This window comes from Sus scrofa, chromosome 18 (genome assembly GCF_054392235.1).
Source record: "Sus scrofa isolate SSC_HxYL_T2T_F1_AM1 chromosome 18, Sscrofa_HxYL_maternal_Yorkshire_Landrace_v2.0, whole genome shotgun sequence".
Classification (NCBI taxonomy): Eukaryota; Metazoa; Chordata; class Mammalia; order Artiodactyla; family Suidae; genus Sus; species Sus scrofa.
Window position 1 is genome coordinate 34,531,188 of NC_139400.1, and position 13,407 is coordinate 34,544,594.

At 39.9% G+C, this 13,407-nt stretch overlaps 1 protein-coding gene and 2 long non-coding RNA genes across 17 annotated transcripts in view; 1 reads left to right on the top strand and 2 right to left on the bottom strand.

Moving 5' to 3' along the window:
- Positions 1-13,407, top strand: part of LOC146394974 (uncharacterized) — a 52,720-nt gene that overhangs the window by 29,170 nt on the left and 10,143 nt on the right. The window contains exons 4-5 of one of the 2 annotated variants that reach the window (XR_014834416.1): positions 7,645-9,002; positions 9,272-11,298. The exons of the other annotated variant lie outside the window; for it this stretch is intronic. This is a non-coding gene — a long non-coding RNA (uncharacterized LOC146394974). Of the gene's footprint in view, positions 1-7,644; positions 9,003-9,271; positions 11,299-13,407 lie in introns of those variants that run through there. 2 annotated transcript variants of the gene reach the window in all.
- CPED1 (cadherin like and PC-esterase domain containing 1) overlaps positions 1-13,407 on the bottom strand; it is a 281,918-nt gene that overhangs the window by 6,237 nt on the left and 262,274 nt on the right. For all 14 annotated transcript variants that reach the window (XM_021078989.2, XM_085006011.1, XM_021078990.2 and 11 more), the window contains one exon: positions 11,878-12,024. In XM_021078989.2, coding sequence (XP_020934648.2) covers positions 11,878-12,024 — 147 coding nt within the window. The remainder of the gene's footprint in view (positions 1-11,877; positions 12,025-13,407) is intronic.
- LOC146394975 (uncharacterized) lies at positions 5,163-11,299 on the bottom strand. Its single transcript, XR_014834415.1, has 2 exons — positions 9,277-11,299; positions 5,163-9,005 (listed from the first exon to the last, which is right to left on the bottom strand). It is a non-coding gene; the product is annotated as an uncharacterized LOC146394975 (long non-coding RNA).

Below are 13,407 nucleotides of genomic sequence, written 5' to 3' on the forward strand. Positions count from 1 at the left end.
ACATGTCTAAGATACTTGAAGTAAGAACAAGAATGAAGTGACTTCAAAGACATTGTCTGAGACTAGATCCCCAAGGTCAGGCACCATGTTGTTTCCATGTAATGAATAGTACCTTAGTACACTTTGGAGACTAGTGCTAATTTATAGTGGCCATAATAATCTGTTCACACAGCTATTATTTCTTTGAACTTATTTGTAGAATTCAGTGTCTGGCATTGCCGTCAAACTCTGAGTTTCAAAATATTTCCATATTTTACCTATTCTTATGTGCTCCAAAGTGGAGCAAAAGGAATTAGCTACATTTTTTAAGCCTTGGGAAAGTTATGCAAGGGAAGGATGTTCGATACCAGTAAAGAGCGAATGGCTTCTTTCTTTTGATCTTCTGTGTGGGAATGTGCCCATCTGAGTCCTTTCCCTAATCAGAGGACCATTTGGGGTTGCTAAAATCCAACTAGAGTGGCAACTGATATATGGCTTTGAAAGAGAGCTGTTTGCAACACAATTGCTAGGTTTGTCTCTGGAGCATATTAATAGTAAAACAACAACAACAACAACAACAACAAAACACAGCTATTAGAAAACAATGGTGAAAGATTTGGACCTTGAACCAGAGACACAGGACTCTAGATGTTTGTGTACCGTGGTCACCTCAATCAGTGACAAATACTAATAGCTTGATGATGTTTCCAAAAGCTTTTGGAAGCATTTGAAAGTTCCCAGGTTAGGGATCAAATTGGAGCTGCAGCTGCTGGCCTACCACAGCAATGCGGGTTCTGAGCCCCATCTGTTACCTACACCACAGCTCACTGCAATGCCAGCTCCTTAACCCACTGAGTGAGGTCAGAGATTGAACCTATAGCCTCATGGATACCAGTCGGGTTCATAACCTGCTGAAGCACAATGGAAACTCCCCCGAATGCTTTTTCAAATCTGGTTGCACAAGACATGACAACTGAGATAGAGACAGCTCTGCCAAGACGAAAAAGGAAATACATATGGTTACTAACACATACCCGTGACTGGGCAAACGTTTATATTATTTTTATTTATTTTTCTATTTTTGGCCATAACTGCCACATATGTAAGTTCCCTGGCCAGGGACTGAACCTAAGCTGCAGTTGCAGCACAGCTGCAGCAATACGGGATCCTTAACCTGTTGCACCACAAAGGAACTTCCTGTTTACAATACTTTAAACATGAATGTTAGATAGCAATTTTTTGGCCACTTAAAAATAATCCAAAGTTACTCCTTGTCTTTAGTTGGGTTGTCATTTTTTTCTTTTCGTGACTTTGCTATGTCAAATTATATTTAAAATTCGGAAGAGAGAGTGAAGGACAATTGTTCTCCATAAAATGTGATAACGTGTTAGATCAGCATTGGGCTATAATCACAGATATAAGTGTAATAATAAAATTACTTTTCTCATAGCAATGTTCAAATATGGAATAAGTTACAGGTAGGAATAGATTTTCAAGTAAAGGTCCTAGTGTTTCAAAACAGTAAGAGATTTTGAATATATTATCTACAGAAACTTGGAAAGGAGCAATTTCCAAGTTGGAATCAGGGCTGTAGTGATATTATAGGATATACAGATGGTCACATTTTTCAATGACTCAGAATAACTAAAATTGAAATTCTGTGCTTTGGTATATAGAAGTACCTTTTACTTTTTCATAGGCTTCTTATATGCTAAGACACCTCCCAGTCTCCCAGCTTATAATTAGAGATCTTTCTACATCTCCTTATAATTAAGGATTTGGGCATACATTTTAGACATTTAGACATTTTAGAAGGCACACAAATGGCCACCATTCAGCTTGACTGGTTTGGATCAATGGCTTTTGTAAGACTTCCCAAACCGATGAAAAATTCTTATAAATTACACAGCAGAAGTACCTTGCAACTTTCACTATTAAATTCATGTAACTTCAGCCCTCAAAACTAATTTCACACAGTCATCAGAATGAATGCATTACCATGTCAAATAATTGCTGCCTCTAAAATAGCTTTGAATTTTCAAAAAGCCAACATAAAAAGGGAATGCTGGGTGAACTGGAAAAGTGTCAGGCAGATTACAAGCAAATACCTTTTCTAAAACCGATCTTGACTTGAATAACACCCAAGGAACTTCTGATGTGGTTCCAGATTCGCAGAACAAAATAGAAAACAATTTTCAGTGGTGCAAAGATTCCAAAACCTCTAGACCAGATTAGGGGGGATGTTCTGACTACAAACTGTTTCACAATCATGGGTGGGGTCTGAGGAATGAGAGTAATGGCTTTCTAAGATTGGAAAATAGGAGACCGCCCAGGCAAAAAACGTGCTAATGCAGTCTCTAAAGATAAAAGTATATTATTGAAGTACTTTTTATTTGGTATAGTCATTCTGCAGAGAGGCCATTCAATCTAAGATCCACTCACAAAATTTATGACCAGCTGAAAAAGTAGCTTATGAATTCACAGAAATGAAATAAAAATAAAGTGACAAACAACAGCTAGAAGCCAATCCTTATAATTCCATTTCAGGAAATAATGCAATTTTTACAGATAATAAAGAATTCTTTCATCTACCCCCATCCCTAATATTTAATTATGGCCACATGAAATAAGCTATGTTTTGAGTGAAGGGAGTCCAACTTCTGAATGGGTCAAAGATGCTGAGGATTAGAGGGCAAGACTGAAGTTTTCTTTAGGAATGAGGGATTTTTCTTGTTTTTGTTTTTGGTGTTTCCAGATATACAATGTCTCATCCTTCCCCAAATCTTGAACCCTTCTTACGCTGCAAGCTGAGCCTTTATAATTCCCACCCATAGACAGAGCTCAGTTCTGGGCTCTGGGAACAAATTCTGCTCTGAGTTGGGAAGACTCATTAGAAGGAGCTACCGAATCATAGTTTATCCATTTAATGTTAAACCTTCGGTTCTATCTTGCACTTCCACGTAGTTTCCCATATACTCCTTGTCTTAAACTCAGTTTCCCAAGTGGCTGAATATTCATGTCACTGAATTCTTGCTACTATTTGAATGATCTTCATTAGTCTGAGTACAAGCTACATTCCTGTTCTGCTCTATTTAGATGGACAGGTTGAGTCTTGGAAAATACTTTGATCTTAAATCATGGGTATTTGTTTCCATCCATCTCTCCTGAACTTAGAATTTTTATTTAAGAATTTAAAAAATGGCACTAAAATGTTATTTAGAAAAGATTTGTGTAGACCAACATTTCCCACTACTGGCATCCCCGCAGGGATCTGCTCAGCATTCTTCTGGCCTTTTTAAAAGAGATCTTCTCTGAAGCCATGGCATTTCTTGTCAAAAGAGCTCTCCGGCCTCCTTGCCGCGGTGGCACACTGATGCTGGCATTTAGGGGGTTGGAGGAGAATTTTAGCGCCCCCCCCCCCTTTCAGGGGCCAATTTCACTTTAGGTTTTCTGATTTCAGCCTCTAGATGAATTTGCTCTTGTGTTTCTGAGTCCAGACTCTTCGCTGTTCAATTTTAAAAGAAGTCATATGTAAGGGTGTATTGACTGCATGGGTTGAGGTGAGGGACTCAGGGTGCACCAGTTTTGAATGAAGACTTTTAACCAATTGTTTTGTGGTGTGTATTTCAGCTCTGGCATCCTCAGCATGTGGCTTCTTCAGGTCTTTTGATCTGCTCAGAGGATCCATGGTTCAAGGGCGCCCTTGCTCTAAGTGTTGTTTCTCTCTCTGGGCCCTTTACACTGTAACGCTCCTTGCAGGTTAAGTCAAACTTCTTCAAATGTATTTGGATTTCTTATATATTATGAGTTATTTATTCTTTTTTTTTTTTTTTTTTTTTTGGATGGTGGTGCTGGTGAAAATTTATATCTTTAAAGTCTTTTGACTGGAGTTTCAAGTGGAAGGGAAGATAAATGCTTGTGGCCAATCTGCCACATGTTATCTGTACTCCAAGCATGATTTGAGATCTTTTCTCTATGCTAGCTTTCCCAGGGTATGTTTAGTGAGGTGTTAGTGGTGCTAATAAAAAAGAAAAGCCATTCTGCGGTCAAAATTTTGGAAAAAAATGGGTCAAACTAAGCTTAACAGTTTCTTTGCTTTAGGGGTTTGAGAATCATTTAATATGCTAATATTATTTAAGAATCCCTCAAGTGTAGGGGGATAAGGTATTTCTCAAACCACGGAGTCGCTTTTCACCAGGCTGGAACACTGAAACATAAATTAGGAAATTATAATCAAGGCAGCTGAAGGTCCATTTCAGTTTGACACTTAAAGGTTGGTAGCTTAACCCCCAGGAATGACGGTTCATTGCATAGAGCATGAAATGAAATAGTGATGGATCAGCATCTCTTTTGTAGGCATCCTGACATTCCAGGTTCCAGCACTGCAGAGGCTGGGCTGGAGAGCTACCTCCTGGGGTGATAATACTAGTTCAATGTAGAGAGAATGAGGCTTTCCTTTATCATCCTCCATTTAATTATCCTTCTTAAGAGAGATGTACTGATGCTATTAGTGTTACCACCATTCAATACAGGATGCTGCCTTCGGAAGCATGGTTTTGCAACAACCCATCTCGGGGAAGGCTGGGCTCCATTATGGCTAATGATTTCATTCTCACCAGGCACTGATGTTTAATCTGATCAGCTATTATTCACCTGCAGATGATGGAATGAACACAAATTATTTTACACAGAAAGGACGATCTAGAATTGCTCTCCAAAGAAGGGGGTGTAGGAATGGTAGGTAGTAAAAGCTTTTGTGACTCCTCTTTAGTTACAGAGTTACTGAAAGATTTGAAATGACACCATTCAATTTGAAGTGTAGAAATATGACACTAGGTGGGGACATGAAAGATGAATTCAAGTAGTTGAAAGTGAAGGTTCCAAGATGAGATATTGGAAGCGTTTACAGCAAATGAATGATGGGCAAGATGACCCTCCTTCTCATGCTGTTCATTTATCAGCATCCCACCCACTATTTACCAGTGTCCTTGACCTGATCCTTTCCCACATCATCAGGGTCCTCCCTGCAACAGTCCCTCCCATTCCTGTGTTCTTAACGCATCCCTCAGGAGTGACCATCCCCCCTTTGGCTCTTAAACACGAGCAAAGCCATTCCTCCTATAAACTGCCCTTAAACCACCTTCTTTTCTAACTCCAGTATCTTCCCCTCTCTTTTATTTCCCTTTGTTGAAAGGTTTTGTCTTTTCTCATATTTTTATCTCTCTCTAATCTACTGTAGTTTACTTTCTGCCCCTAACGTTTTACTGAAGCTACTCTTCATATGGTAAGGAAGGACCTTCTCAATGTCAAAGTCAATGACTATTTTACAATCCTTATCTTACTGGAGATATCTGTTCCACTGGACAACATTAACCCTGTTTCGCTCTCTCCTTACACATTTTCCTTTTTTGGCTTTCCATGGCACTGCAGTCTGCTAGAGCTTTCCCTGAACAGTGGACTCTCCAAATTCAAATGCTCTTATTTCTCCAAACTTTCCTTACATACTGGTGTTTTCAAGAATTCCTTCCTCAGCTCTTCTGACTCTACGGCACTTCCTTTGGATAATCTATTTTCCAGGTTTCGACTATTACCTATTTTCTGAGAATTCCAACTTTTTCTCCCCAGCCCCACCCTGTCCCTCAAGCATCAGACTTGTACATCCAAGTGCCTGTTAGGGCTCTCCACCTGGATGTCCTGCAGGCATCGCAAACATAACATGTTCAAAATGGAATTCATCATCTCTTCCCTGAGCCCGTCCCTTCTCAGTTATTCTCTGTCTCAACTGCCAGTTCAGTTCTCTAATCTGTCACTCAAGTTAGGAATCATCTTTGATTCTTCCTACTCCTTCTTGCCACTGATAAGATCTACAGATTTTTTTTTTTTAATAGGGCTCATATATGTCTGCTTCTCTCTTATGATTGTTGCCTCTGTTCAGGTTAGGAAGAGCCTTGTCACCTCTCATTTAACTTCTGAAAAAGTCTCCTAACTGCTCTCCCTGACTTAGTCCTCTTCAAATCTTCCCTCTTCACTGTTAACAGACGTAGCTATTTGAAACAAAGTTGTGACCATCTCAGTCTCTCTAAACCCTTTCCTTGACCTTCCATCACCTTTAGATAAAGTCTAAGCTCCTACCATGATCTGGCCCTCACCTACTCTCCTAGCCCCCTTTTATAATTGATGGTCTACAATACACAGAATTGCTTGTAGAGTTCTGTTGTGGCACAGTGGGTTAAGGATCTGGTGTTGTCACTGCAGCGGTTTGGGTCGATGATGTGGTGCAGGTTCGATCCTTGGCCCCAGAACTTCCACATGCTGCAGGTGTGGCCAAAAAAAAAAAAAAACAAAAAATCAAAAAGAATTGCTTATGATTTCCTGAGAGCATCAGGCTATTTCATGGCTACTTTGGTGGAATTGTTTTATGGGGTTAGAATAGTTTCCTCTGCCATTCCCTTATTACCTTGACTAGGGCCTACTTATCCATTAATAGTAAACTTGGGTAGTTTTCAAGAAGAGGTTCATGCAATCCTCAGATTGGACCAAGCACCCCTTCCCTATTATAATAGGGTTATTATAATACCCTATTTATAGTTCTAACACTCTGCTTAACATATCATTTCAACATATGGATTTTTATGCCTGATTCTCTGACCACAGTGGGTTGAAGGTAGAAAGTATATTCTATTTGTTTTTGTGTTACTATTGTTTAGGTCAAGAACTGGACTCAAAAAAATAAATGTTGGATAATTAAGTAAAAGAATTAACAAGGTCAAAGCAATTGGAACAAGAGAGTATAGGGAAAGATTTGAAAGAATATTTGGGAGGTGAATAGGATTTGGTAACTAGCCAGTTGGAAGCTGTTAAGGGGTTGGAGAAAGATAAGGAGTAAAATACAAAAGATAGTTGGTAAGTGATGGTGCAATAGAGTAAATTCAGGAATACTGGAGAAGAAGAGAGCTTAAATGGAATATTAATTCTCAAATTAGGAGCATGTTTGAGATGCTTATGGAATTTTACAAAATGTTCTCCTAATTCATTTGACAGCAGTTAGTACAATGATACACAAAAATTTGTTGAATTAAATTGCCATTACTAATTTATTAAAAATAGCATGCTGATTGTTAAATTCTGGGATCTGCTAAATAAGATAACTATATTTGAGTTATATTAATAAGATAACTATATTTGAGTTATAACTATATTTCTTCTTTCTTGAAAAGTTTTTTAGATGAATTTAAAGGCTTTTTCTTTCATTGTGTTTATGATGAACTTTGAAAGTTTGAAGGATAAAGACAAAACCTTTAAGCCCATCATACAGAAGGAAAACATTTCTAGACCAGATAAGCTTGTTAATTTAATTAAGATGAACTAATAACAGGAAATCATGTCTGACAAAGAACTGAAAAGCCCTTCTTTCCAAGGTGCCAGAATCAAAGGAGACTTGTTGATAGTAGAGTTTGGCAGTGATGCCAGAAGGTTTTTATGTTTTGTTGTTTTGTTTCATTTCTGACTGAGTCAAGAACTATAGCTATATCTGCCAGAAAACAGAGACATCATATAAGGTCTATGCAACAAATTAGACTGACTAATAATCACGTAACAATTGGTTTTGGATTTGCCCCTTCTGCAGCCAGGTTTGGGCTGATAATATTTTTGCACCCTTTCCAGGTCTTAGCTTGCTCACACTAGATGTTTGCCACATTACTCAAGGCACCATCCAAAACCACTCTTGGGCAAGAGCTACCTGGATCCTGTTTGTTGTCCTGTATAAACACTGGGAAAACAAAATTCCATTTCTACCCATGAAGAGAAACACCTGCTTTTCTAATCAGCAAAAACGTTTTCGTCAAAATTGATGGAGACCAGTTGGGAAATTGTTTACAGATTCATGGTGGCAACATATCCTCTCTCAGTGCCTTGACAGATGAAAGAGACGCCCCAAGACCTTTAATCTCACCTATGGCAACAAGAGCCCACTGGAGCTGGTTTGTTATGTCTATGATAGAATCCTCACCACAAGTCAGAGAGAACACTGCAAGATCCTACTGTGATGATTACTGCAATCCTTCTCAGGTATCTGGGAATCTATTGTGGGAATGGTTTAATTGAAAACCAAAAGATCCAAGGCTCCCAGACCTGAATTCTTATCACTCTAATACAGTAAATCTTCATTTCTGCTTTTACTGTATGACAAGTACTTTTGCCAGCTCATAGGCCGAGCACAGAGGGAAAAAAGTGGTTGTTATTAATGAATTTCTGCCCTTGCATATGTTTTGTATGAGGCCAAATTTATGTTTGCCCAGCTTGCTACATTCATCATCAAACCATCCTTTGCAAAAAGCTGTAGATTTTCTTGATTGTTTATAATAAGCTCACAGTGATTTAAGACGTTGGGTGATGGTTTAGAAAGATTATAAAACATCAGTGTCAGCACTGGAAACTTCCTGAGGTACAAGTGGTACAAATTGTTCAGGAGTTAAGCAACAATTATGCCTAAGTGACGAATGGGTTTAGAGACTTTGTGATGAAGGGAGTCAGTTGAGAATGGTGATCTTATCAGTTCTATGTTGTAACTGCAAATGCTCCCAGAAGTATTGCAGCTCAAACATGAAAACATCAAAATGGATAACACTGCTCCAGAAACAACAGATAATTTTGGGGATGTCCATACAGCTTGCCATCAAGATAGCACCCATCAGAAATAGGGTTTAATAAAAACAATTTGTATATAATAATTGTGTACAAAAATTATAAACTCAAATAAGTGAACTAATTTTACCTGGTTAAATCATGATTATGTAAATTAAGGATGGCTTTTATTAGTATTAATTATAAGCCAACATTCTAGTTCTGATGGCTCAGAGAGTCTTTATGGTAGTTCTCACATCCCATGGCTTTTACTGTCAACTGGTTGATCCTATGGCAGAAGATACACCTAATTTAATCCTGTGGGAAGGGCATCTTCTGTTTTTACTTGGAGCCATGTGGGAAATCACTGGAGAACTTCTCTTTTTTAGACTTTAAGAGCACTAAAGCTAAAATCATGGACTTGGAGAAGAGACTTGTGGCTGCCTGATGGGAGGGGGAGGGAGTGGGAGGGATTGGGAGCTTGGGCTTATGAGACACAACTTAGAATAGATTTACAAGGAGATCCTGCTGAATAGCATTGAGAACTTTGTCTAGATACTCATGTTGCAACAGAAGAAAGGCTGGGGGGAAAATGTAATTGTAATGTATACATGTAAGGATAACCTGACCCCCTTGCTGTACAGTGGGAAAATAAAAAAAAAAAAAGAGCACTAAAGCTGAAGAAAGAAAAACAGATACCTTCCTCACAAATAGTGAAGGCACATCATATAAAAATAAATCAATAAAACTTTTCTAAAAGAGGCAAAAAACTCAATCTGTACGTTGTCTTTCGAAGTCCCTATTTTCTGTGGGTTTGAAACCTTTGGCTTGTTTTTGCAGCCAACTATGATGCTGGGCTGGTTCAGCCACAGGTTCACCGTTTCTTCTTCTTCCAAGCTACCTACTCTTCTATTTATACATCTTGACCTTATGAAAATAGGATAGGCCCTGGAAGAATATTTTCTTGTGGAAGAAGAAAGTAGACACACAGTATCCCATAGCCTAAAATCTGTTCTGCAACAGCATGGCCACGCTTCAAGCTGCTAAATGAAAACTTCAAATGCCACACTCTGATGGTGTGCAGGCTCTCACTTCTCTGAGAGGCGGTTCCACTTGTCACACAAAAATATAACATGAGTCCATTAGCAGAACCTACAGAAGAACATTGCAATGTCAATAATTTTTGGATATTCATAAAAATCTGAGGATCAAGACGGATTTCTCCTCAGTCATCTTAGGGCTGAAAAACAGTATCAGAAGAAACCTTTAGTTCTCACTTCACTAATGACAACCCACTAGTGACTGCACCCTGGTTTATAAAAGGTACCACAAAAGAAAGAACAAATGGATCAGTATCTGACAGGATGATCAAACAAGACTCTCTCCATCACAGTTTCTGCTGAAGCTCCTGAGATGTAGAGCAAACAACGGGAGCTGAGTAACCTCACAGTCCAAAGTAGTGTAGGGGCAACATACGCAAAACTTGCAAAAGTGTGGTTAAGCAACCCCCTGCCTGATTAAGACAAAAGGAGAATAAGGAAGAAAAGGAATTGCTATGAAGGATGTTTTCCCAATATTTTGTGGTCTTCCACCTTCTTAGGCAGTTGCTTCATCCTTGCTTTAAGCCAAGTGAGACAGGGCTTCAAGAGACCAACTCTGAGAGGTGGGACTGAGTTCTTTGGAACTGGGAGCGTTAGAACTGGTATGAGACACCGTGGCTACAGATCAGCTTTAAGGTGAAGGATATGAGAGAGTAAGAGTAAGAGCTAGGACGAGAAAGAGAAAAAAAAAGACTGGGCTGCCTTGGGAGCAGACTTTATTTCCCGAGACAGCGGAGCAAGGATGCATTAGTGTTTTTGTGGACCAAACGTGGCCGACCGAGTATAGCAAACCCAGTGCTATTTTGAATATTTTCCAAGAGGATGCCTGGAGAAGCAGAGTGATCCCAAACAGAGGGGTGGACAATTGGTAGCCAACGGGCCAAGGAAGGAATGAAGCTATAACAGAGGCATTGCCTCTGTCAAAGAGGCTGTAATCAGAGGGCCCTGGTGGCGGGTGTCCTCAAGAAAGTCCACAAGAGTACCCTAGAAAGAAAGAATCAGCATGCTCTACCCAGAAGGCACATCGATGGATTATGTTTATGCCACTCAAGTAAGATTTTTCTTGTCCTTAATATCCATCTACTCTGACCCAACCAAGAAAGGGATGGGAGTGGAAGAGTAGCAAAGCACAAAGAGGAAAATAGGAAAGAAGCCTCCTGCACCCTCTGTCTTACTTCGGACTTTTGAAACTGAGGCAGACCTTGAGCTGGGGGAAGGAAGTAACTTCATGTGGTTCTAACACAGGACTGGGCGATTTCAGTCCTGAGGTGAGATTCTTCTTATGACTGAAAGTGACTGGAGTCCTATTCTTGCCTGAATGTGGTTTTAAAATTATGAGACCCGGGAGTTCCCGTCGTAGCTCAGTGGTTAACGAATCTGACTAGGAACCATGAGGTTGCGGGTTCGATCCCTGGCCTTGCTCAGTGGGTTAAGGATCCAGTGTTGCCGTGAGCTGTGGTGTAGGTTGCAGACGCAGCTCGAATCCTGCGTTGCTGTGGCTCTGGCGTAGGCCGGCAGCTACAGCTCCAATTCAACCCCTAGCTTGGGAACCTCCATATGCCACTTCAAAAAAAAAAAAAAAAAAAAAAAAAAAGAGAGGACCTGCTAAGATTTTATTTGAGTGTAGAGAAGAAATCATCCACAGTGTTTGAAAGGACAGGGGGTCAAAGGGGAAAAATATTCTCTACTCTCACCTTATCAGCTGACTATTTAATTACTGGTTACAAATAAAATTATTTCTAACATTAGGAAGGAAAAATTATTCAAAACTCAGACCCTCTGGTTCATGCGTTGGGTAAACTGATGGAGAAACGTCATTCATCAATTTAGCACATTAAATTGCCTTGATTTTCAAGCTGCCTCAACTAAAAACATTTCCCCTCTTCTTTGGACACAGTTTCTGATGGGAAGGCTCAGGGTCCATTAGAAAAGTACTTTCCAAGTTCCCATCTTCCTGGTTTTCAGGCATCTGCGTAAACACTAATTATTTTAACACTTCATTTTGTAGAGCCTCATGTTGTGACTGCTACATGCTTTGGCTACGTGATGAGGAGTTTAATTTCCTCTGGACATCGTTTCTTTAATGCAAAATAAGACTGACAATGCAATGAAAGATATAATGAGAAATTACATAAAAAAATCCACATCTATAGAAATCAGAGAGCCAGCATACCTCATGGAAATGACATCCACAGGTCCCCTGCAAAAACTCTTTGTACCGCCCCATTGTTATAGTGAATGTGTCAACCACTTCATAGCCATATGTTTTTGCAGCATCCAGAATAATCAAATTTTCTTTCCATAAGTTCTGAACTTCACTCTGTATTGGAAAAGAGAAGAATGAGAATTTTGATTAAGGGGATGGTCTTATGATTTAATAACTCAGGTAAAATCATGTAAATATCATCTTTTTTTACAGATTGGCCTTATTGTGAGATAAATAATTAATTTCAGATGCATTTCTTAAACAAAGATGTGTCCTAATTTATTTTCAAAATAAATATAAACACATACACATCTATAAAAAAGCAGTATATCAATATCTATATAGTGACACACAGTTTGGAACTTTCTCTTCTACGAAAAGTAGTTAGGTTTATTGCCCACAAAGATCCATGGAAGTACTTAAAATTCTCAATTTCAAAGCCAAGATTTGAAAATCACAAATACTATCTCCATCTGTTTGAATTCTTGCTCATTTAGTCACTTGAATATCATTTAGTATCTGTTTTGTGTTTAGCTCTGAGGGATGGGAATACAAGGATGAATAATGGTACCTGCTCTGCTCTTAAGACACTGCATTCGAACAGGAGAAGCAGATAGGTAGATATTTACTAGGTCCTTTGTTGGAGGTAAATATACCAGGCTCTGAGCCGGGAGGGAAAAGGGAAGGGGTCTTTGGGGGGACAGCGCGACAGTGAGACTTCCAGAGGGGCTTCTGAGCAGTGAGGTTTGCTGGCTGGATGGGGGTAGGGAAACAGACATGGGGAGTGGGCTTCAGCGAGCCCAGGAATTGACTGAAGGCTCCAGCTGCTGCTTTTCTAAATTATATACCTCCCTCCCCTCCCGACCTCATCTGAGGCAGTGACGAAGCTTGCAGGTGCTCTAGTTCAGGTCCACTGTTGGAAAAAGGGACTCCTCCGCTAACTACTCGGGCTCCAGGATTTCTCAGAGGCTTGGCCAAGACTTTCTCAACTGACCTGAAGTCTGAGAATCTTCCCACCTGATCCTCCTTCCACTCCCTTCATATCAGACATATGACAGCCAACCACGGTTCCCAATACATAATGGACACTCAAAAAGCATTTGATGGAGTTCTCGTTGTGGCTCAGTGGGTTATGAACCCAACTAGTACCCACAAGGATTCGGGTTTGATCCTTGGCCTCATTGAGTTAAGGGTCCAGTGTTGCTGTGAGCTATGGTGTAGGACAGATGTAGCTTGGATCCCACATTGCTGTGGCTGTGGTGTAGGCTGGCAGTTGCAGCTCTGACTGGACCCCTAGCCTGGGACCTCCATATACCTCAGGTGTGGCCCTAACAAGCGGAAAAGAAACAAGGAAAAAAACTGGTATAAGACTGAGTGATATCTGAGTAATATGCATCGGGTGCTGTGGTCTGAAACCCGTCCTTTCTTCTCCTGTCCTCTTCCCTTTGTTCTTCTTGGTCATTCTTTCCAATAACTCTCTTATTCCGCTAACCCTGT